Consider the following 24,969-nt stretch of genomic DNA (forward strand, 5'->3'; position numbering starts at 1 on the left):
GTTTGCTGAGCGGAGGCTGTGCAGTAGGCAGGGGTGGTGGGTCGGCCGGGGTTTCTGATCCGTGTGTGTGCGTGTGTGTGCGTGTGTATGCGTGTGTGTGTATTGTTGTGCAGCGCACGGGCAGGACTGGCGTGTGCGGGAGCCCGGGATCGCGGCTCTGCTTCCTCTGCGAGGACTGATCCAGGATTATGGTCAGGGTGAAGGGAGAAGGCTCTTGCTTACCCCCCGGATTGATTATGCTCGGGTTTTGACTGCATTCGGGGGTTCCTGCAGCCGCGGCCGCCTCCCCCTCCCCGGCGGACCCCCTCCCTTGTTTTCCGTTAGAAACACGGGCAAGAAAATAAATTTATTCACTGGGTGTCGCAAGAGCAAAGGCTAAATAATCAAAGGTAACAGAAGCAGGCAGGCGAAGAGACTCGCACCGTACCCTGCTCCCCCACTCCCAGACCTGCCCTCCTATTTATTGGCGAGACCTCCCTCCCTCCCTCTCGGTGCGAGTGCGTTGAGCGAGTGTTTGATCCCGGGAAAAGTGCAGCTATCCAGCCATGGTGGTTTTCAATGGCTTGCTGAAAATCAAGATCTGCGAGGCGGTGAATCTGAAACCCACAGCGTGGTCTCTGAGGCATGCGGTGGGTCCCAGGCCACAGACCTTCTTGCTGGACCCTTACATCGCCCTCAATGTGGACGACTCCAGGATCGGGCAGACCTCGACCAAGCAAAAGACCAACAGTCCTGCTTGGAACGATGAATTTGTCACCGACGTTTGTAATGGCAGGAAGATAGAGATGGCTGTTTTCCATGATGCCCCCATCGGGTACGACGATTTTGTAGCTAACTGCACTATACAGTTTGAGGACTTGCTGCAGAACGGGAGCCGTCACTTCGAGGACTGGGTAAGTGTTCACGCTGTAGATACATACATGTACATATGATTTTCAGTGGCATGGCTCTGGATGCAACATCTGTCTTGCAGAGCTGGGTTGCCAATGGCATGTAGTGCCTCTGAAGGCTTTTCATTATTTCCACACTTTGTTACACTGAGATAGTCATGGTTACTATATAACTAATGCATGTGGTCTACAGGAGAGGCAGGAAAGAAAAATATGTGAATCTAAGTAAGATGTATGTAGTTACCATGCAAGTTTCTGAAATATGTGACATAAATACAAATCTAGTTGTCTTACCGAGTCTGAAAAATCTGAACCAAATGCATCTGTACAAAACATTACCGCAAAACCCAGATCCAGCACTTAGATGAGTTTCATCATTTCAGGGCGAATACTCTTGGCTAGCCTGGCAATGATGAGCCTTAAAAATCCAGACCTGACCTCTGATACGAGACACTTCAGGGTCTTCCTGTCACTTGAGAGCTCACTGCATCAGCACTGATGCTCCTCCTTCCTCCCTCCAGATGATCGACACCTCTATGCGTAGATCTAACGCAATGCTTCTTCAAATGCTCAAGACTGATGAAAGGGTCCTAGTGGAATTTGGGCCCCACTAGAGAAATTCTGTTGTCTGTGCACACAAGGTGTCTTAACAGTTTTTACAGCGTCTTTAAGACCCAGAGGCTAATGTGCCTCCGTGGGAGTACAAAAAAGCTGGAAAATCCTTGCTCTGACATCCTCAGGTAGTGTGATTTAACAGGGAGAAACCAATCAAACAATGAAGAAATGGGAAACATGAATATGCACATTTCACATTTCTGCAGTTAAACAGTTAAATGGTGGATATCCTTTAAATGAGATGTATAATAAAACAATAGTAGCTATCATCTCATTTTCAGTGTGCCCTGCTCGACCAGCCATCTGAAATTACATATGCTCATCTTTTTATGTATTTATTTTTCATTGTCAAGGATACTAGCCAGTAATTTTTGGCAAACAGACAAAGGATTGAGGACCAATGAAAAAATAGCTAAGGTTAATAGGTCTGAGTTTTATGTATTCTTGGGGCTTCTTTGCTTAATGCAGTGATGTAGAGATGGCAGAATGATGGAAGGGCATGAAAGAATTAGACTCTATTTATACTGATTAGGAGCTGATCAACTTTGCTGTTAAAACTTTTATGTTTACAAGTTTGAAATATTTTTGTTTTTTGCTGCCTATGTGTTGCATTGTGGTAATTAGGTCTAGATTATTCTGATGCTCTATAAAAGCTACACATTAGTAAGCTCAAATGGTAAAAGTGGGTGATAGAGGAAAAATAGCCATATCAGGAAAAGACAAATGCAGCAGTATTGCAGATGTCTTTTACCTGGATTGAATGATAATCAAGTTGGGACTCTCCTGAAATCAGGTGAGGTTTCATCTTTGAGACCAGTGGGATGAGGTGATCTGCACAGATTTTTAGTGCAAGAATAATAATTTTGTATGTTCTTTTTGTGCATGGTACATGTTGTGAGTTTGTCACCAAATCTGGGAGGACCTTGCAGATTCCAGATGCCAAGTTTGAATTTTGGTAGGACTGGGGTGCTCCCTGGCTCTGATATTTAAGGTGAACTCAAATGTCTGAACACATTTCCTAGATAAATAGTGGAATTTAACAGGTTGAGGCCCACTGTAAACAGGATCTGTGAGGAACTACATAGCTGAATCAGATAAATGCTGGCTTTTATTGCATCAGGATTCATTGCTGTCCAGCATTCAGTGGGTGGGAGGAGACGAGGGAGTGACTACGCTTGCTGTCTGTTGATGTGACAGAATCGAGGACATGGCAGGGGATCATAACTGGTCAGCTCAATATAATGCAGCTTCTGAAGCATCACTTACCTTGTTTTGTACTGTAAATCCCTATCATTAGGATTGTGTTCATGTGCTACATATGACAGGCAGCATACCCCTCCCCCCTGTATCACAGTTAGAATAGGGGGGTGGTAAGTATTTATAGGACTGTGCTTTACCCTCTCCAAAATCTTCCTATTTACTGAGTGTATCAACATAATTGGAATACCGAGTGTGTTTATTGGATTAGTAGATAGGGACCTTCAGAGAACTGACTCTTAAAAAATCACACTGGTTTTTGGTTTTATTTTCATTGAGTTAAAAGAAGACCTGTGGCCATGGCATCTCTATAGAGTCCACACTGGAGTAAATAGATTTATTGGTATCTTCATCAGTGTCTGGAGATTTATTGGTATCTTCATCAGTGTCTGGAGTCTATATTAAAACCTGAAAAAGGAGTTGTCTGCAAAGTGAATGAGTTTCACACTACAAGGAAAATGCACATGGCCTAAACCAACATTAGACTAAGGTCTGCTGATATGATACAATCAGTTTTTTTCTGTTTAATAAGAGGACTAATTCCTTAATTTTGCTCTTGTCATTTAAGACAGGTATTTTTGTAGTACATCTCTGAACTCTGTAACAAGCAAATTAAAAGCAGCAATCACAGCAACCCATTCTTCCTTACTGCCTGAAATATCAAATAAATGCAGCCTACACACTTGAAACACACTTGAAGACCATCAAGTCTTTTTATGCCATTCCAAAGGTTTCCCTTTAAGCAGTCCTGAAACTTGGAACTGGGTACCACGTACTTGCTGAGTGTGATTGGAGTAATTGCACTGCTGCCCCTCCTTACCTTCAGAATGATGCAACAGTTATTGCAGGACTGGACTGTCACTATTAAAATAGGGTTGAAAAAAAGCTCGTGCTGAGAACAGGTCTTGTCAACATATATAGCTTTAATGCTTTTGATCTCATCTAGTACTGCATGTATTTTTTAAAGGAAATTTCAGAATTTGTTTTATAATATCTGCTTTAGGGTCAAGGTTATGTCTCTAGGTTCTTGTCAGAAGTCCAAAATGCAAAAAAGATTCACACAAAAATTATGTTTTGGGGTTTTTTCCCCTAAGAAGAAACTGTTTCTCGTTATAGCCAGCTCACCTAATTTGACTGACTTTTGCCATTGTGCAAATCCTTGTATTTTTTTCTCAGATGAGTTTTTTAGGAGAATACTGGATATTTTTCTCACTCTTAGGCCTGTGCTGTATACTGATGCCATGGTTACAGTGGAAACACTAATGATAAACAAGTACAAAGCTTGAAATCATGATAACGTCTATTGTATTAACACAAGTCAGATAGATATGCAAAATCCTGGTTCCTTTTATCTACAGAGTGTTCAGCAGTTGCATTTAACCTTATGATATGTATATTCCCTGAATATATATATATATATATGTAAAAAATTATTCAAAGTTGTGGTGTGAAACAGTGATTCAGAGTTTACTGGAGGAAAGCTTTTAAACAAAATACATAGTTTTGTGGGGTTTTGGTAAGATCAATAGAAAATACTTGTTTGGGTTTCTAAAATAGGTGTGGTGACAATTAAAAAGATGGCTGCTTTTCCAGTGGTGTATCAATACAGACAGAATAACAATACAGAGTAAAAGTGTCAGTTTAGCAAATTTTTTTAGTCGTGGCTACACTGCAGTTTTAAAGAGAGGTTTGGATTTATGACATTTCAGGCTTTTCTGTAAGCACAGAAAATGTCATACAGAACGGCACCGAGTATTCAAGAGGATGCTGGTGAACTTAGGCTTTGAAAAACAGAAGATACAGAACAACAAACAACTTGCAAGTTCTGATTGAAAAACTAGCAACTTGACAGCTCTGGCTATATTTTTTTGAGTTAGGTACTTCAGGTAATAATAAAGTATGTTTTTATCTAGCTTTCTTACATGTGGCATATGTAAATGATTCACTTGAGTTGGCAATGCAGCTACATTTTAATCAGTGGAATTGAGATCAGGAAGGAAAATTCCATTGATATTTAGCCGTGTGGTTCCACTCCTGCGAATTACCATGATCAATGTTTATGTGTGTGGATGATTGGTGGTATGGGTTCTGAGTTCAAGTCCACTTTCCCGAGTTGACGACAGATGAAATCAGCATGATTGGACCTATGCCAAAGACTCCATCTAAGGGTCTTAGCCATTAGCCTGGCTGTACATGAGAAAACCTATTGAGTTGTCCTAAGAAATCCTTTTGCTGGCTGAGTAGCAGAACTCACTAAATCAGTGAGGACATCACAACACTTAACAAAAAAAGCCGCTATTTCTACTGAAAATATTTTACAGCTATATATTTAGGTTAATAAAAGAAATTTAATTTTCTGCTGTCTTAAAAAAATCCCTAATGCTGTCAGGAAAAAAAAAAAAAACCATAGATTTCAGTGAGCTTTTCTTTGCTAAAATATCTTCCATACTATTTTTCTTCTTTCAGTGCAGCTTCTTCAGATCTAAATTTAAAACATTATACTTTTTTGGAAGCATCCTTTCATATTTCCATTTTGCCAGTGTGCAGTTAGTTGTGCAACTGTGCCACCATTGCATAAAACAAGTTTATTATGAATTAATATAATATCTCAGTAGCAAGTTGGTGATGAGTTATGGAAAATAACTCATGGGGAAGAAATACACTCTTTTACGTACTTGCTGAACTGTTGAATGAAGTATTTTTGTGTCATGTTTATAATGTACTGTTGAATGAATTTTCAGATTGGAAATGCTAGGTCCTTAAGTTGCAGTCTATACAGTTAAACACTTAGGTTATCCAAGCTCTGAATGTCACCCGAAAGGCTGTAGCAGGGGAGGAATTAAAGCTCTCCAGAGTCCTCAGAGTCTCACAGGTTCTGTGAGCTCTCCATGGATGTGAGAAGTAGAACTGTCTGCTTCCAGCGCCTCTAATCTGAATGAAAGATAAAAAAAAATGTGCCCCTCCCCCCCCCCCCTCCCTTCTTTTAATGCCATTTCTGTTGTTGGAATGGGAACTCCTTTCAGTCAGCAGGTGATCTGTTGTAGCTGGCAGAGAGAGAATGGAATTGTCATCATTGTAGTGCAGGTCACCCTGTGTGTTCACCTCTGCTTGTGCCGCGCTCTGCTGAGGGCTGGCATTGGGCTGGCAGAAAGTCACTGTAGCATATTTTCATTTTTATTTTCATCTGCTGACTGAATTTATCTGGGCTGGTGGCGTTGAAACGCCTAGGATTTTACTTGCAAAATCTTTACATCTCATCTAAACTGCGGTTCATGGGCTGCTGAAAAGCTGTGTTATTGGAATCATATTTGTTGAAATGAAAGGGAAATTGCTGGGGTCCTGTTTGAGAGGTTTCTGCATGGCACGGTGGTCGTGAAGCAAGGTCTGTCAGGTTTGTGGGGCAAGGCTGAGAGAGCTAAGGGGGCTCAGCAAGGTTTCACACGGGCTCTCATTCTGAAGGTTAGTGATTGTCAAGAGGAGCTGGGAGATTTTGGAGAAAACTTTGTACAGATATGGGTCTTCCTTGCCTTCTGCCACGGTCTGTCTCCCTCCTGTGCCTTCTCTTTTCCCTCTCTGCTGGGGATGTGGTACAGTCACACACAGCTCACCCACTGTCTTGTATCAATCCCTTTCTACAGCTGCATAAATCTACTCCTACTCCCTGCTAGAAATGTTCTAACAGCTCCTGCTTACCTGCAGTGCTTCCCAGTCTGCTGAGAAGCAGTAGAGGGGGAAAATGCTGCCTCTGCAGTTGTTACTGCAGGGAGAGAGAAAGGGCAAAGTGGGAAAAGGAAGAGATGAGGCACGGGGAGAAACCTGGAGGAGGGTAATGAATAGTTGCTGCTGCATGGCATACTCCAGCTGCCCTTTTGGCAACAGCAGAAAGCTACATGTGTAGGAGACAGGGATGGGCTGCCATAGGCAAATTGGCTAGTTGAAGGTTCAGGGAATGAAAAGTGTGTAGTGGATCATACATTTCACTTAACAGTGAATTATCATAGCTGTAGATCAGGAGTTGATCAGAATCTCATTCTATTGCTGCTCATACCAAATGCTGATACAGAGTTCCACATAGTGAAAATAATTCCACTGAACTCTGTAGAAAGTATTTGTTAGAAAAGAGCTACCAGTAGCAGAGTCCAGGTCATAGGTGCTAATTCAAATCTAGACTTCTAAGAAATGCCCAAGTTGAGTGAAAACAATTCCTGTAGGTCCTTCTTGTACCAGTTTTAAGATAGTGCATGTCATTATTCCAGCTCAGGTGGTTCCCTAGGCACTATGCAGAACTTCATGGTTCTGAGTAAACCACTGATCTCATTGGGTTCACTGGGTTTCATACAGGCCAGTTTAAATTCTTCCCTCAGTAGGGGCCTGTGCTTCAAAGGGAAACCAAGAATAAATAGCATTTAACAATATCCTTTACTTGTATTTTGCTCTTACTGATTTATTATTCTTCTGCAAATCTTGCATATGTAAGTCTGTTTCTGCTCTCTAGTATCAAGCTAAATTTCTGTCCTCCGTGTCCAGAATTCTTTAAATACTGCCAAAATGAGGATTTGATTTAAGTTGGAATTGTAGAACTTGGCAACTAAATGTGATTCATTTTCACTCTGTAAATAACTTTTATTTAAATGAACTTTTTGGGGGTTTTCAGGTTTTGAAGGGAGACTGTGAATACAATTTGTAAAACATTAGAGGCAGGAGCTTTTTGGCTTGGAATTGGCTGGTTGAATTCAGTTCTGCTTTACCCAATACTATCTTAATCTCCTTATCCTCACCCCAGCTGTTAGACTGTAAGAGAAAGACATCTGCAGTTCATGGTAAGAGAGGGTTTGAGAACAATAGAGTATGCAAGTAATGGGATATTTGTGGTCAGAGAGGACTGAGAAGAGACTTTTCCTCCATCCCCATGGAAAGGTAGGGCTGGAGCTATCTGGATACGGAGTGAGATGAGAAGTTCAAAGACAGCTTGGAAAACTGACAGTTTGGGCTGGGGGGGATCAAACAAACTTTTTTGCCAAGCTGGCCAGAGCAAGGCCTGAAGAGTGGGGATATTTTGCGCGCCCTTTTGAGTCATGCAAATTGTAGAAGCTACAGGGGTTTCAACCATTTCGGGGGAAAGTGGTCACTGCAGAAGGCTGACAGAAAGTTTTAACCTTGTGTTTGTGAGTACTTTCCTGTTTGGCAGGCAGTCACTAGACAGTTTAAAAAGTATATTCAGAAACATTAATATGAAACTGCCACTGTAAAGCTAATAAGCCATTCTAGAGACTGGGTAACTTCCATGGCAGTTACGTACTTTGCACTATATTTTAGTAAAGAAAATGCAAATGAGTATGGTGCAAGAACATCTGCCAAATTCTTATCTACTCTGAGCATTATTCATAGTCAGTAGCTTGAATTGCTAGTAAAGTTGATTTCTGAGTGTCCTCTCACTTGCATTCCTCCAAGAGTTAAAAAACCTTAAATTATCACTGCTGTAATTTAACAGAAGTTACAGAAGCCAAGATTTCACATATTTCTGAATAGCACAGCTAAAAAACCTAGAGATATTGGCGCATTCCCATTAAATGTAAGAGGAGTTTTAACGTTTATTTTATTGGAAGCAGTGTTAGAGAAATGCTGCACAGTTCTAAGAGTTTTTTTCCCCACTGAACTCTGTAGGGCTCGAACTGTTGAGGAACAGAAGTAACATCAGACCACAGCTTTTAGAATTTAAAAAAGTGAAGTTTGATTCCGTCAGAGGCTTGCAGGTAGCCATTTCTGCCTTATATCGGCTAACTTGAGCTGATTTGATTGTTCCAGACAATAGAATCATTTTGCTTGTTTCTGGTGTCCTGCTGGGCAATTTCATCACAGGCAGGAACAAAAAGCATGAATAATGGCTAGATGTTACCAAATAAATTTCATGTCTGCATTGTTTGAACAGCAAGCCCCCTTTGTATCTCTGTATCTTAAATGAAGAGCAGGGAAACCTAATACTTAGTGTTTCCAGCTTAGTATCTTTCAGTACTTGAGAGTATAAATAAGTTACAAGCCTCTTATTATGGGCGACCAGGATTTCTCATGCATTTAGAACTCTCCATTCTTCAGTACACTGGCCTTTTAAATGTCATTAAAAGATAGATGGCTTTGACAATGTTAATATCTGTAAGTATATTTAGAGAGTGATGTGGTAGCAACGCAGCAGATGTAATAGTGGTGGAAACATGAAGGGAAGACTGATGCATCCTCTGCATATGCGATGAGGAAATGGTTGGAAGTGCTTTGCTTTGTTTCACAGATTAAAAGCCAGCAAGACAGTAGTGTCCTTCCCTGTTTCCCTTCAGTTTCCTCTTTTATCATCTGTTCTGTCTTTATGCTGCCAATTCTCCGTCTTTTCTTATCTGTTCTGGCTTTAAGATGGTCAAGAAATTATAGGTCAACTTTTACAATACGGCATAAATTCTGATGTTGGCAATGCTAGCAGGCTATGTGAATGAAATGTCCTGCTACAGACCTCTACAGAGATCTATTCCAAGTACAGTTTTGTTGCTGGGACCATATGTACTCATTGCATAAGTCTTTCTGGCATCTGTCAACTTCCCTTTATTTCAAGGTGAGATTGATCCATGGCCTTAGAAAATGATGTCTGAGAATGTGTCGGAAAAGAAAAGGCTTAAAAGTCATTCATGCTGTGTGCACTATGTTTTCTCTCTTACGTGGTTCTTTTTAGAGTTATTGAGGAATCTTTTCTTTCCTTTTCCTCTGAGTTTCGCTGCCTTTTCCTTCCTTGTGACCCCATAGTGCCTTGGCACCTCTTGAACATTTGACCTCATGGCCCACTTTTCTCCTTAATCCACCACTATCACCTTGTCCTCGAGTCCCAGCTGTCATAACTTTTCCTTCGTTTTTCTTGTTATTACTTCCCTTATATCCATCTTGCCCTCATTCCCAGCAGTCCAACTCCTTGCCCTTTTTTGTCACTCTGGCGGACCACTAAGATCCTGGTGGCAGCAGGACTCAGGAGCATCCCCAGTGTCTGAAGCTCTGGCATTTGCCCAGCCACTGTCATCCAGAGCATGTCCCCGCTGTGCTTCTCAGCAAGCAGCAGGGAGCTGATTATACTCGTGCCTGTTGGAGCAGCTATTTTCAGTCAGAAAGGAGCGATGCGCTGAGTTTCCAGTTAGTTATACTACAGAAGTGTTTGAAGGAGTAAGTGTAATATGTAGGTTTGAACTTCTGGCAAAATGCTCTGGTTTTAGCAGACTCAGTGGGGTGTTGTAGGGACATGATCTATCCCTGAAAACTGGACTCTCCCAAGCAATGGAAACACTGCTAAAAATTTTTTAGTTGGTACTGACTGTTGGGATTTTCAGGGACTCCTAATCACAGAAAATACCTACTAGTGTTTGGTATTTTTTTTTCATTTAACTTGAAATGGTGGTTTCTGTCTTGAAAAAATTCCAGTCCAAGCACAAGTCAAAAAGGCAGACTGGGGAAGCCAAAAGAAATATTAGGAAAATGCTTACCAGTGTGAAAGGCTGTAGTGATAGTTGAGCAGCAGCCTATCAGCTCAGCTTTGCTTGGTGTCCCTAACTCAAAATATCAAGGGGAGAGGCAATAGTGGAAATTTTGCTAGAGATATTTGGAGTTCCTGATGCTTTGCATAATGTGGTGTTTCTCTTCAAGGAGTTGATGGATTTAGAGGGACAGCCATATGATCTAGTCTGTGGTTCCCAAACTTCTAGTTGTTTCTGAGTGTCCTGTATAGCTTTAGGAATGTTTGGTATTTCCCAGTTTGAGGGAACTACAGGATTTTTCTCTATAATTCAATGAAAGCTGCTACTGTATTATTACCTTAGAGCTTATTTCTTTAGTGATGGGTGGGTTAGACCACTAGCAATACAATAATCAAGTTTGGATATGATGTGTAGGGATAATAGTATGTACTGATGTCAGCGGGCTGAGATAAGCTTTGTTAAGTTTTATTATACTCCTTTACTCTTCGTGCTAGCAAGTTCTCGGAGCTATGCCAAGCCTCTGAAAGCAAGAAAGAGGAAAGAAGAATTTTATTAACACCTCATGCCTATTTTTTCGAAGTGTAATCTGTTGAATCAGAAGCAAGTGACAGGGCTTTTCACCTAAAAAGCAAAACCTTGGGCTTCTTTCTGATGACCCTTAGGCAATACTTTACATATATATGTATCTATCTATATATAACTTTAAAAATAATATTAGTTTAGTAGTCATATTTGGGAGGTAACTTTGCATATGCATTTTTATAGGGCTGGGTGGAAGTTTTTAAAATACAAGTTCAGCTAAACTTATTTTGAACAATTCTGTGGTGCAGTAGCAGCCCAGACACTACGACCCAGACAAGTTCCTATAATCTCTTTACGTGCTCTTTTCTTACCAGTCCATGCTAATTCTTATGTCTGCTTTGCCCATTAGTTGCAAGATGCCTTGGGTAGGGGATAATGTTATTTTCTAGGATATACCATTTAGCAGAAATGTGGGGTCATGATTCTTTTTTGAAGGGTGTTCACTGTAGCACAGTAGTATGGTAACAAAAATAGATGAGGAGCAATTGACCTATGTTCATCACAGCCCAGAACAGTGCAAAAACCCCAGAAACTTTTCTTTCTTGGTTTTGTTGATAAGTAGATGTGTGAGTAAGCAAAATCAATATACCTTAAACAAACAAAGTTTGTTTGTAAGTTTGTAGTGAGTGCTGTGTGTTAATGACTGGAGGACCGACAGAGGTAAGTTGTCTTGCAGACAGATCCAAAGCTGATGTTCCTATATTGATTTTAATGGGTAGTTCTTCGAGTGGTGTTCTCTTTTGCTGAAACTGTTGAGAGTATGTGTATCATTTAGTTGCATACATACTGATTCATCTGTGCTCCTAGCTAGTTACATCACCATCAACTGAATTCCTTCTGTGTCTAATATTGAACTTTACATATTTCTCCAAATTGAGACCTACTGGGAATTTTTCAGCTATGTGGAAGTTACATGAAGAATTTAGGCTCCTGATTCAGCAGCCTTTTGAAAGTGTTATCTAGCTGTCTTTTCACGAGTGATTACATCTGTTGTCATAGAATCATAGAATATGCTGAGTTGGAAGGGACCCATCAGGATAGCTGAGTCCAGCTCCAGGCCTGCAGAAGTCACCCCAACAATCACCATGTGCCTGAGAAGCTTGGTGCTGTGACCACTCTCTGGGGAGCCTGTTCCAATGCCCACCCTCTGAGTGAAAAACTCAGTCAACCCAGCTTCTAAACTGTGTACGGATGAGTTGGTGAGTACATTGTGAACTGCTTGTGAATGCCTTTGGTCAGAAGTGCCAGTTCTGACCATCAAGCCTTCTCTTCAGTTTGGTAGTATGTGCTGTTTTGGAAGTGGTATCGTTCCGAGCATTTTTATACTAAGAAAAACCTCCAAAACCTTAACGTTTTTGTTTTGACTGACACTTCATCAATAAAACTATAGTAAATGACTGGATATTTGAGCAAATTAAATGAAACTGATCTCTAGCCATATTTGAATGTACTCTGGACATCAAACTGACAGCCTCTGACATGTTACATTTGGTTTAAAATGTGTACACTCTCCAGCCAAGCGCTGTTTTGCTGTAACAGTGTTACTAATACATAAAGCTTTCAAAACCCTTTGTGTATTCTAAAGTTTACCCTTTAAAAAAGTCAGCTTTAAAATCAGATGTGAAGTGTGAGAATGTCATTTTGTCTTTCATGCTTTTCCTGGAAGACTGAGGTTAAAAAAAAAGCATCTGACTGTAAGGGAAGGGAGGCAGAGTGAGAAGTGGGGGCACCTCTGGTGAAGCCTTTTCTCCCTACAGCAGTCTCCTTGCTGGACTGTATGGGCTTCTTCTCTTTGGGACCTGGACATAATTGTGGCAGTGATCAGTAAGACAAATTACAGGCCAAATGTTTTGTAGAACTGCCAAAAACTTTGCAGCCCTTCCAGCAACTGTGAATCAGCCCTGCACCCTGTTTGTAGACTCGCAAGCAAAATCTGCTTCCCAGCAGCAGTGTGCTGGTCGGCAGAACCCCTCTATTGTAAGATTTATGTACGGTTAATGACCTTTGCGATGCAAAAAATGTGAAGTCTTGGAGACATTTTATGCAGCTATGAAAATGTACTTGTTGCTAGTAAGCATAATACTCCAGTAAGACAGGAGTGAAGTGCTGAGACCTTGTCAGAGCATGGATGCATACATGCTGGCAGCATGACAGTTTTGAATGTGGGAGTTATTAGTTTCTCTTTGATAACATGAGGTTGTGCAGAAACAGAAAGTTCATAGTTTCTTCCTGCAGGAGTTTGTGATGTAAAATAAGAAAAACAACCTCACTTCTGGAGTGCAATAACCTGTGTATCAAGTCAGATGTGGCCTGAAAAAGTCATGGAAAATGTGTAACAAAATAAAAACCTATACTTTACACTCTACAGACGGAAGTATGCAAAAGAAATAAATTACGTATTACTGTAACTTTTTTAAAAATGTATTTGATGGTCCTTGGGGAAGCAATAGTTGTCTAACTGAGGAGTTAAGGGAGAATGTTTTTATTCACATGAGTCAGCAGAGAAAGAGACTGAAGCTTGTGTGCCAGACCAAGGAACATGTAAATATGACAGATGGTCAACAAAGTGAAGCCACTTTGTAATAGAGCAGTTCATACAAATAAGAAAGATCTTTTTTGCAGCAGGCTTTATTTAAATAAAAGTTTCAAAATGTCAAAACAGATCAACAAAATATAGCCATCATTAGTATTGCTTGGTTTTCCTTTGTGGTAACAGGTGGGGTTGGTGAATTAATTTTCACAGTACACAAGGTATTTCTGATCCTAATTACATTATTTTCTGAAATTTGCGTGAGCTGTGAGCTAATGTGTAATAACTTCATTATAATCTTGCATGCTGTGAACTGGTCATGCAAGTTTTTACATACTTATTTGTCCTGCATCTACTTGTGTTATAGCATGTTATCTCCTCTTTCTTCTGTAATTATTGCCTTTATTTCCATTCACATAATTCCTTCAAACAAATGAGCATGTCAGTAATGGAAATGATGGAATGAGCATTCACTCATAATTCAGGTATATAAAATGAATAATCCAGCCTTTTATATTAGTGGTTCCAGAAAAGGCCTTTGTCTGCTTTTGATTTACTTGTAGTGATACATAGATCTTATCTGTCTCAGGTAGTAATGAAACTCATTAGCAAAATAATCTGAGTCTGGAGATTCTTGAGTATAGTCATCTTCACAGCATTCCTGAGAGGAATTGTAATGGTTGGAGATTTCTCCATGTTGCCCAGAAATGTCCCACAAGCATTATGGTTTTAATCTCACAGTTTTGCAGTGGAATTATCAGTTTCGTTTTTACAGTCGGGAGACAGGGGCTGAGACCTGGACTAGTGAAATAAGGTTCCTGCCTGATACCTTGTAGTGATACCTCTTTCTGTCCTGCAGCTTCGTCCTTGTGTGTCAATCTCTCTTTTTACTTTTGTAAAAGAAGGAGTCTCACCATTACATTTCTATTTCCTTCTTGTAGCTTACCTTTTGTAGGCTAATGGGTTTATGGTTTCATTGGAAAGGGGTTTTTTCTGTTTCAATTCTACGACCACTTTATTGTGGGGATGCTTTCCTTCAGTTGTAGTAAACAAACAAATTCAGGGCCTCCGTTTTGCTGCCTTCTTGACACTGGAACATTTTCTGTAGAGATGTGGATTTATGAAACCAGGCTTCCAGACTGTCAGAGCAGAATCAGTAGCTGGAAGCTGAGCTGCTCCTCTGGATGACTAGCTGGGGCAGGACCAGCTTGACTGTTTTAGTGAAAAAATTACCACTGAGGGGTATCCTGTGTGCATGTCCTCAGAATGCCTCCAGTATTGAGCCTACCTGTGTATGAATATTTATAAGCTGTCAAAGGGCTGGAAGAGTTGGATATGTTCTCTGAAATGGAGAACAAATTGTTTTGAACACCTTTGAAAGTTGCCATCCTAACTTAGAGTTTAGTATATTGTTCATAGCCCCACAACTGCAGTTAATATGGTAGAAGGTAACAGCAGACAAAATGCAAAGTCTAAGAGTTTGTTATTTGATTGTTCATGTGCTACATTTGGAGGAAAGGGGACTTCCATTTGAGTCAATTATTTGAAGGAAACAGAACATTTAATTTTATATTTTTAGGGTCTTGTCTCTGTTACTGACAGTGGAAAGGCTTAGGATCCTCCAGCTGGAGTGGTGCGAAGAGGGAGTAAGTACAGCTGGTGTGTGCTGAGGAGCAGCTGTGCAGTGCAGCAAAGCCTGATAGCCCAACACCTGAGGGTGTTTATAAAACAGATGCAGTGAGATTATATTGGTGTTGCCTGCCTGGCAGACTGCTAGCCTGTGGTTTACACAAGGCTGTCCCTGGTTTTGAAAAAACCACATATTCACTACACAGGATGTGCTGACATGGCTTGGGGTTAACATGTTGCGCTTCAGGACTGACCCCAGTTGGGACAAATTTGGTACAGATTATAGCAACTGGGGCTTCATGAATTTTAGAAAGAGAGGAGATTCTGGGGAGGTTAGAAGGAGGTGTTCATTTAGCTACTCATTGTTTCTTCGCAAGATATTTAATTATTTGTCATGTTTGGAGCTCAAATGAAGTGGGAGAAGGACACAACACACCCATTACCATCCAAAGTAATCTTTACCACAGTAAAGAAGCAGGATTCTCTTTGGTTTCCTGATATTGTGTGTAGTATTGACCTCCCTGGTCAGTATAAATTTAACATCTAGACCTGTAAGCGTAGTAAAGCTTTTTACTTAGGTTTCTTTCACCCAAAAGGTATTGTGCAGATGCTACAGAAAAAGTGTTGAAACATGGATTGCTAAGGTCCATCATACTAAAAGTAGTCAGTGATGGGAATATCAACTATTTGATATTACACGAAGCTGAAGGCACTGGGGTGCAAAGGTGGTGAATTTAAGGCTTCAGTTACTTACAGTTTTCATCTTTTTAGGAGAATTAACTTTAAACTCACAACTTATACATTTCTATACGACTATCCAAAATTTAATATTGACTTTGCAGTACACTGCTCAGTGATCTACAGGAAGAAACCAGTGCTCTTAAAATATTCTGATGGATTTGCTTCATTTTTCAAATGTATGTGGCTCATGAACTTCAATTAGAATAACAGCTATGGGGAGTATGTTAGTAGCCTTATTTCATACTGGAGGCATATAATACCATGACACCTTTGACCTCAGAGAAGCTAAGATTTTCTTGCTTTAGACAAATATGAAAAGACATGGTGCCCAGATACGACATATTCTCTTCAAATTCTCTGGTGTTACAGGGTTACTTTCCTGGACAGGTAATGTTGATTAAGGATAAAATTCATTAAGACAGAATGTTTTGAATATATCCTGGAATTGAATTAATAGTACATGAATACAGGTCCACTGTACAATGTGAGACCCTATCAGTCATGACCACTTCAGTATGAAGTTAACATTTGTGTCCTCACTTCTTAAAGTATGAATGTAGTATGTTAGATGTTCATGTCAAGGCTGCAGAACAGCAGAAAAGGAATCATATGGGAGGGGTACCCAGCTGTCCTGAAAGTATCCCTGCTTACAAACCAGATTCCTGGTAAGAGCGGTAATCAAAGAACCCAGCTTGGTAACTCCTTTGTTTCTCAAAATGCATCTGCCCTGAAGCTCAGAGCTCATGTCCCACGGACTGCATTTTCAAACCCACAGGCTCAGTCTTCTTTTCTTTAACCCTGTTATTCTAAGGGATACTACTTTTCCAGTTCCACTTCCCTTTTGTACCTTCCTCTCCCAGTGGTACTTGTAATCCCTGTTTCATTGGTTGCTGTTAGCAGCTCCTCAGTTGAGAAATACCTCACTTCTGCTCTTAGCAGAATTAAAAAATTGTGGTGACAGCCTGCATTTACCTAGCTTGATATCTTGATATTAAAAAAAAAAAGGTTTTGGCTCAGAATAACTGGCATAAATGGAGGTGCAAAGGGATGAAATAATTTATCTTCGTTTATTTGAGTATGTATGTCCAACTCATTCGGTATTTTTTTTCCAGTTAGGAATCTAGGAAAGAAGATGCCATTGTGTATTCTCTTGTTCCCTTTTTTCCCCCGGAGAAAGTGAGACTAGTAGCAGCTTTAATTACAGTTAACATATTTAATCATTGGAAAGGTTAATTTGAAGACCTACTTTGTTACACTGTGTTTCCCAGTGGCTCCATCCACTTGTGAGACAAGTATAATGGATAAAACACATCAACGCAGTGAATATGTCATAGGAAGAGGTTAAGTTGGTTGGAAGATGTTGGGCAGCCTCCCTTTTAGGGTTGTTTGAAACATAATTGTGTGACAGCAGATACAGGAACAAAATATGTTACTGAGAAAGAACAAAAGCAAATTCGGTCAGGTATTTCATGGCCAAGGAAACTCAGTTGAGTTATTACTGGCTCCTATTAACATGCCTGAAAAAAATAATGTTCTTTGCTTCAGCTGGGTGGCCCTCAGAAAGGGGAGAGCTTCTTTCCTGCCTTTTGAAATCATCAAAGAATATGAGAGTAATCATTTCCAAAGTTATCTCTATGTCGGAAAACCTCAGTGTTCAGGATGAGCCAGGGTAAACAAAGGAGAAATAGGAAGTGACTTCTAAAAAGTATGGACTTGAACCTGTGAGGTGCTGAGTGTCTTCAGTGAAATGCTGAGCTTGCTTGATTTCCAGTAAGTTTATGGCTCTTGGTTCCTGACAGGATCAGGTCCTAAGATTAAATCTACCCTCTGAAGTAAAATTAGGTTACTGCTGTCAGCTTTTTTTGACTGTCAATATTGCTTGCAGTGCATATCATCAGTGCTCTGTATGTACACAGACATGTACAGCACCTGAGTAAAGATAGAAGCTGATCTACAGGGACTGTATCACTTTCACATTTTCATTGTTTGTCTGCTGTACTAGTTAGAACTCTGATATGAAAATGAGGCATCAAGAGGGTGAAGCAAAATACCAAATGCTTACTGGCAAAAGGAGGATCCTTCTTCAATTTTACTGTCATGCTTAGGAGCATTTTTACATGGTTTTTCCCTTATGTAGAGGAAAATAATGCCAAATTTGTGTAGTACTTTTCATCAGTAGGTTCCTAAGTGGATATCAATTTGATGAATATATTGAATATGCAATCAAGACCTTTGAGTAAAGAAGCATGTACTGGTGTAGTTCTTCACTTTCAGATGAATTGCAAAGCCTTTCACATTTAGCTTTTTTGACTTCCGTTGGAGCCATTCATGTTGTACAGGCATCTCAATACACCATGTTGTGCATGGAGATTGAGAGGTTGTAAAGGATGTTTGGATTAGATTCCTCCTCTCCCATTAGTACTTACTTTACTGTCCCTATGAGGTTAATTTGCTACCGATGACTGCAGTCATTGTTGGCATTATTTGAACTAAGGGTGGGTATGGTGAGACTTCACTGCTAGTCATGCTTAAGGGGAAAACTGTTTCTTCACAGTAGTTTTTAGAAGTTGTACAAGGAAATCTATATGCCTTAAGTATGAACTGAGAAATGTGCATACAATACATGGACTGATTCAGTCCTCATAATTTGTTGCTCTTATGATTAGAAAGTGGCTAAAATGTTTGCATGTGGTTATTCCTGCATGTAGAAATAAAAATCTTATCTGAAATAATACCGAGGTTTTTAATGGCATGACAGATATGAGGGATGGTTTGTTGGGGGTTTTTTTTGTTTTTTTTTTTCTGAAATTCTAAATCTATGCTTGTATGGAAGGCTTGGCCCACCTTGATTCAATTGATTATATTATATCTTTCCCAGGGTTTGTTTGTTACTCTGTTTTCTGTGTCTTGACTAGAACTTGTGTGTTCATTGACCCTGCCAGTATATGGGTTATAAACAAATTGGAGGCAAAGGGGAGGAAAAAGAAACAATGTTTAATTCTACCAAAGCTCCTGCCTCAGGCTTCAGTGCTCAAAGTTTCATCAAACAGGTTCTTCTACCTCTGTTTCCTCATTCCTCCTGAGGAGAGTCAAGCTGACCATGCTTAATTAATCACGAGGCTTCAGAGCCTTCCTTGTGCTCCAAAGAAACAGTGCCTCCTTGCCCCTGGACCAGCAGTGCCCAGGAAATAGCTAGAGTACAGATCCTGAGCTATGATCCTTAGGGGTGGGGTGGGGGATTGTTTGCTGGGGCAAATTTTTTTCACTTGGTGTGTGGTGACACCTTCTGGGAGGCCACAGGGAGACGAACGCAAATTTAGTGAGCAAGAAAAGAAGTTACTCCTGTGTAGGGGGAGGCAGCCTCCTGTCAAGCCTGGGGAGCCTTGCTTCCCATTGTGCAATGATGCAAATCACCTGGGAAGTTATGCAAGGGAAAAGCCTGGGAAATTCAGCATATTCTTTAATATACAGTAATCTTTGGAGGATAATATTACATAATCATGACATCACCATCTGGGATAAGGCAGTATTCTGTAGCCAGTGTTTTTCCCCTTACCTAAAGGATGATCTTAATATTGAAAAGCAATGCTGAAAAGGGAGCTGTGCTGGTAGTTGCATTTTAAACCTCTTTTAGGTTATAGACTTCACATAATATCTTCTTGATCCCAAGTACGTGGTGCACAGGACTTCCTTAAAGGGTACTGATAAGTGTAACTTCCTCTGCAACATTTGCTTTTGAATCTCTTGGTTCTCAGAGTAAAAATAAATGTGCATCAGACTGCCTACTCTGAGAAAAGATCAGACAAAATCTTCCTCTTCACTGTACAGATCATGTCAAAATTAGTTGAATATTAGTAATTGATTTTGAAACAGAAGTTACAACTACCTCTCCTGCAGCAGGCCTGTATGGATCAAAAGCTGGGAAAGATCTGTTTAGTTTGAGTAACTGTGTGATATTTTTGACTTGCAGACTGCTTCAAAAGGGCAGTCCAGATGCCTGTAGAGCTTTGAAAGTACCTTGCACTGGTTTTGAATATTAGGGCTAAATGTTTCTATTGTTTCTCTCCCCTCTCCTCCCCCTGCTTCCTCCCCTTCCCCCCACCGTGTTTTAAAGAACAAAGAGAGCCAGGTAAATATCCTCCTTTTCATAGCATTGTAGAATAAAAGGTGGGTGAAGAGGTACCCTCTCTGTGACTCTTATTCCTGCTTTAGTTCATGAAGAGGACTACTAAACAGTGATAACTCGGTTAGTTTGGATTGGTTCACTCTGTTGGTTGTGAAGCCCCTCTCTGTGACACAGGTCAGTTGAAGGCCTGGTGGGAAGGTCTTACATGGGAGAAACTTTCCTGCAAGGTAATATGGAGCACAAGATGGGCTGTTGTTTGGAGAGTTTTTGAAACCTGTGTGTTTATCTGGAGATCTGACTGGGAACTGAGTGCTGCTTGTCTTAAAGGAAGATGGTAAAGCTCAGTCCCTCACCCCCTTGTTTTCCACTGGAGAGTGTTAATCAAAGCTGTCTGGGCTGCTGGTCCTGCTAGGTAGTATTGCAGGGAGAGGAGGAAGAGGAAAACTGGGATCGTAATTGCAAAAAATCCCACATAATGTCTGAAATACCTCAGTATTACCCTAGAGAGTTGTGTATCGCTGATAAATGAGCCTTGATATTGTTGTCAAAATGCTCATGAGAAGCTTATCGTCACAGGCCACGTACAATCCGCTGGCGTCTTATGAACCAATCTGTGTGTAGTGGGATCCCATAACCTGGCTGCAAAAGTATGCTCACAAGATGTACTGAAGGGTTATTAGGTTATACCAAACTTATTCCACACTGGATGGTTTATAAAATTTGCTTATATAGAGAAATGTATCTTTGACACGAAGGCCTTGTTACGTTAATTACAAAACTGTGTAGGCTCTTCTGATACCTCCGGTCCCAACTGATACCTCATCCTCAGCTGATGATGCATCCAAATATGGGCCAAGGAGATGCTGAGGGGGATTAGGCCGCTGCTGTGTCCTTGCTGCTCTGGTCATTCAGTAGCTGCCCACTAGGAGGTTTCTTGCACCTTGGCTCAGTGTGTTTTGGGGGGGGATACTGGAAGATTTCCTCACTCTGCAGACCTCTGACAGGAGCATGGCAGTTCCTGTTTTCTGTCTGAGGCTGCCAGAGGTATGAGTACAGTATGGATAGAAAACTATTCTTTTCCCAGCTGGTGTGTGTGATCATCGACTGCTTTGATTAACCAGTTCTGGGGCTTAAAGTGAGACATTGTTTTTTCCATTCTTTGTAGTGTTTTTGGCAAGAGGTGGAGAAAACATAGTCATAGCTCTCTTTTCTCTCTGAGTTTGTTTTGTTTTCTGCTCTTTTTGCTCAAGCACAAAATGAAATGGTTTGCAAATAAACTAAATATTAAAAGTAAAAAGTACTTTATATTCTCTCCTCACAGAGTGTGTGTGAAGATAAATAGGAACAGATTGTATAGGGAAAATATTACTTTCCCCCCACTCCTTAAAATAAAGCAATTCCTCCGTTACTGAAGTTTTCTGCAAGTAAACCACAAGCCGACATACTGAGTGCAGCCAGCTACAGGATGATAGCCTTGTTTTTGTTGTTGTTGGGCTTTGGGGGTTTTTAACTGCAGATTTAGCCATTACAAATTGAACCACTAAAAACACATCAGTGTTATTTTGAAAATTCACAGCAGATTCAGCTCAGACCAGGAAGTGAGGTGTTGTCCTTTTAAAGCCTGATATACTGAAAAGGGTATTTCTGACGCATGACCTTCAGTGAACAGGAATTCCTCTACTCAAAATCTCATCCTTACCATGAACTTCACTGCCACAATTCATCCTCTCACAGCTGTGTGGAAAGTGACATATTGTGGAAAAAAAAGCCCCGGCGATGAGAGATTTTCTCATATTTTCTGAAATAAATAGCAAGGACTTGCAAAATATAGAGCATGACTTCTTGCTGTAATGTTTTGTGTGCAAATAAATGTGATTTTAAGTTGCAAGAAGTCTTTCTTTCATAGAGTTCATTAGCTGTTAACTAAATAACTGATTGTTAAAATCTGTTTAACTATCAAATCGTAAGTATCACAATAGAAACCACTGGGGCCTAGGTTTTTGAAAATCTGGTTTGAATTTTGGGTGATGAATATTTGAAACTCCGCAGTGAAAAAAATCTGGCTCTGCATGCACTTTTTGTATATGTTTGCTTTCACTCTTTTTTTTCCATTTTCTTTTCTGTGCTCTCTCTCACTCTCTGCCTTCAATTTAAAGACAGTGAAAGAACACCTTGGAACTGGCTGGTTTGAGAACTAGGCAAAAGTGGTTTGTGAGCATAGCAGGTATGATGCTATGCTCAGTCGTGGTGGAGTGAATGAGCAGTAACAATTTTGTGCGGATACTGAATATTACTGCAGTTGAATGCATGCAAAAATACAGCCATTTTGCCAGAGATGCAGACTGTGGAAAGCATTGAATTGAAGCCTCTTTGGAGTAGGAGAGGGAAGTATCTGGCAGGCATCTTTTTTAGGACTCTGCACTTCGAGAATTTGCCAGTTCCTGCTGTTTAACAGCCCAGATTTGCTAACCTCCGGGACATACGGCAGGGCCTACTTTTTTTCTTCTAGTTCTTTGTGGAAGTGGGTGTTGGCTAGAGCTAGATAAGGATGAAGACGCGATATGTTGCTGAGATTGCTCTGTTTTTGCTTTTGCTTTTGTTTTCTTTGCTGGATTATTTCATTTAACCTAAGGCAATTTATTTCTAGCGTTTAATTTAAAAAGTTTGCCAGTGACAGAGAGATCACTGAGCAACATTCCATTGTTTGGGCAAGAAAATGAGTAAATAATAGTTTTGTAACTCAAATTCTCTATAAAAGTATTGCAGCTGCTAATTATGTAAAACCTGTATTATTTTTATCTATAAGATGTGCTAAATATATGACATTTTTTCCCTTAATGAAAACGATTTCCCAAAAACAAGTGAATGCAGTGGATTCAAATAAATTTAACTGATAAGACCTAAAGAACTAAAAATCTGGTACATCAGGAGAAGGGAGTATGGCGTAGGTGCCATAGTAAATGCTGACACTTTCATGCAGTAACAGTGCACATCCATCAATTGAGATCTTTGATCATAAACCAGTTTTTACCTTCATTCATGGACTGGAGATGAGGTAGAAATCAAAGAAGGGGCTTGGACAATCATGTACTCGGAGAGACAGTACTATGCCCTATGTGAGGGATAAGCATAGTGCCCAACAGTACTTATTTTTAGTTGCTAAAGAGAGTTACTCATATTTGAGTTCAGTATTATGTCATTGTAGTTAATAAACTTCTGACAGCTAGTTTTACCCAAAAGGTTTTTAAAAGTAATTAAAGATTAATCGGTTGAGGAACAGAGCTAGATAGTATTTTAAAATGTTGGAAAAATAAATTTTATGATGTCTCAATACCAGAATTTATGAACAGATATAAACCTTACTTTAAAAAGTCTACATAATATGACTTTGCAGAAAATGTTCTAGCTTAATTATAGTAATGTGCCTCGAATTTTCCAATGGGGTCATTTATTTTGAGTATATGTCTCGTCTCCTATTACTGTAACTACGAATAAGCCTGTTGTTGGGTATGTGTTGTCTAAACGTTGCACGTAACTTTCCTGGAATTTGTAAAGCTATTCTGTTTGACATTAGTTGGCATACCTTGTTTGCAACCCTTGTAATCCAAAAATAAAATATTTATGTGTCTCTAGTAGCAAAGTACGAAGTGCCATATTAAGAACATCCATATACGGGCCTGGCTCTCTAAGACGCTGACTGGTCGATTCCCCCTAGCTCAGCAGTTGCATTTACATGTGCCTTTAAACCTGGTGGAGCTGCTTTGAAGCTACAGCTTTGGACCCAGAATCTCCATCTGGCTTGGCTGTACAAGGCAGACAGAGACTAAACTTGGTTGAGATGCCCTAGCAGCTGAGGCGCTGCTGTTGCGAGTAGATGTGGACAGAGATGGTGGCCTGGCGGCTGGGAAGAGTGCCTGCCACTTGATCACCAAAGCTACTGGAGCTACTGGAAGGAAGCTCGAGCTTTTAGAAAAATACGTATTTTCCATTTCTCAGAAAGGAGACTACCTTCTGGCCACGCCCAGGGCCTTGGGGGAGTGGCCTGGCAGGCTGGAGGAGGAGGCACTGGCCAGGCATCCAGAGGTTTACTCGCAGCAGCCAAGTGTGATCCTCCAGGTTCCTGCCTGTAGGAAAGCTGTGCTGACTGATAGGCACCCAAATTACAAATACTGCACTTTCTCTGTGTTTTATTTGCCTTATTTTGATGTCCAGTTGAATACTTGTTTTTATGCCTAGATGAGGATTATATTTTTTTTCTATGAGTCTTTTTTTCTTGTGGGAGAAGAAAGGGAAGGAGGCATGGGGATGGCTGGTGGGCTTTCAACCTGTCTAAGGCTTCTGTGGAGGATTTTCTTCCAAGAAGAATACTGTGCCAGCCATATGGTCTGTCAAATAGTATTGTACTCGTTAGTGCAGTGAGATTTGTTTACATGTATCTTTTCCCATCATACCTCCTTTTTTTCTCTGATTTAAATAATTTTGTTGTGGGATAACAGTAGTAAAAAATCCTCAAAAAACTATGCGAACTTCAGGGTTAGGAAATCAGGTGTGCAGAGGGAGCAGGGGTATCTAAAATGCCTCTCAGTGCTACTCATCCATAGCCAGAGATTTAGGAGGAATAAAGCATAGCTGGATTGGAGTTAGTCATGCTCCTCTTTCATCTTGCTTTATAATTTTTAACATGGAAAGGCTGAATATGCATGGAAGAGAAATAAGATGAGCGCTGCTTGCTTTATTTTTGAGTCATGGTGAATTCACCACTTGCTAGTCTATCATGGCACAAAAAAGGAGTACATTTCTTACTGAACGTTGAGCTTTTCTGTGACATGGTGTTTTACTTAGAGACAGGCAGCCATTTATCTTATATTTTGTTTAGTATCTTTACATTTGAATTAGTTGCCAGTTGGTAGAAAATAAGGAATCATGTTAACCCTATATGAGAATGGGGTTAACAGCTACATTGACTCAAAACAAAGCTAGTTAAGGCTTTGAAGGTACAACCAGAGTGCTGCCAAACAGACTCTTCCTCTGACTGCACCAGGATATCTGCCTTTATAAGGGCTTAGAGGAACTCTGAGAGGAAGTCTTGCCGTGGTG

General features: G+C 40.3%; 1 protein-coding gene across 2 annotated transcripts in view; it reads left to right on the top strand.

Moving 5' to 3' along the window:
- Positions 1-6: 6 nt before the first annotated feature.
- Positions 7-24,969, top strand: part of PRKCE (protein kinase C epsilon) — a 283,601-nt gene continuing 258,638 nt past the window's right edge. For both annotated transcript variants that reach the window (XM_008641713.2, XM_017744864.1), the window contains exon 1: positions 7-893. In XM_008641713.2, the coding sequence (XP_008639935.1) occupies positions 546-893 (348 nt within the window). In that variant the 5' untranslated portion in view covers positions 7-545. The remainder of the gene's footprint in view (positions 894-24,969) is intronic.

The sequence above is a fragment of the Corvus brachyrhynchos genome, unplaced genomic scaffold (genome assembly GCF_000691975.1).
Source record: "Corvus brachyrhynchos isolate BGI_N302 unplaced genomic scaffold, ASM69197v1 scaffold258, whole genome shotgun sequence".
In the NCBI taxonomy this organism is placed as follows: Eukaryota; Metazoa; Chordata; class Aves; order Passeriformes; family Corvidae; genus Corvus; species Corvus brachyrhynchos.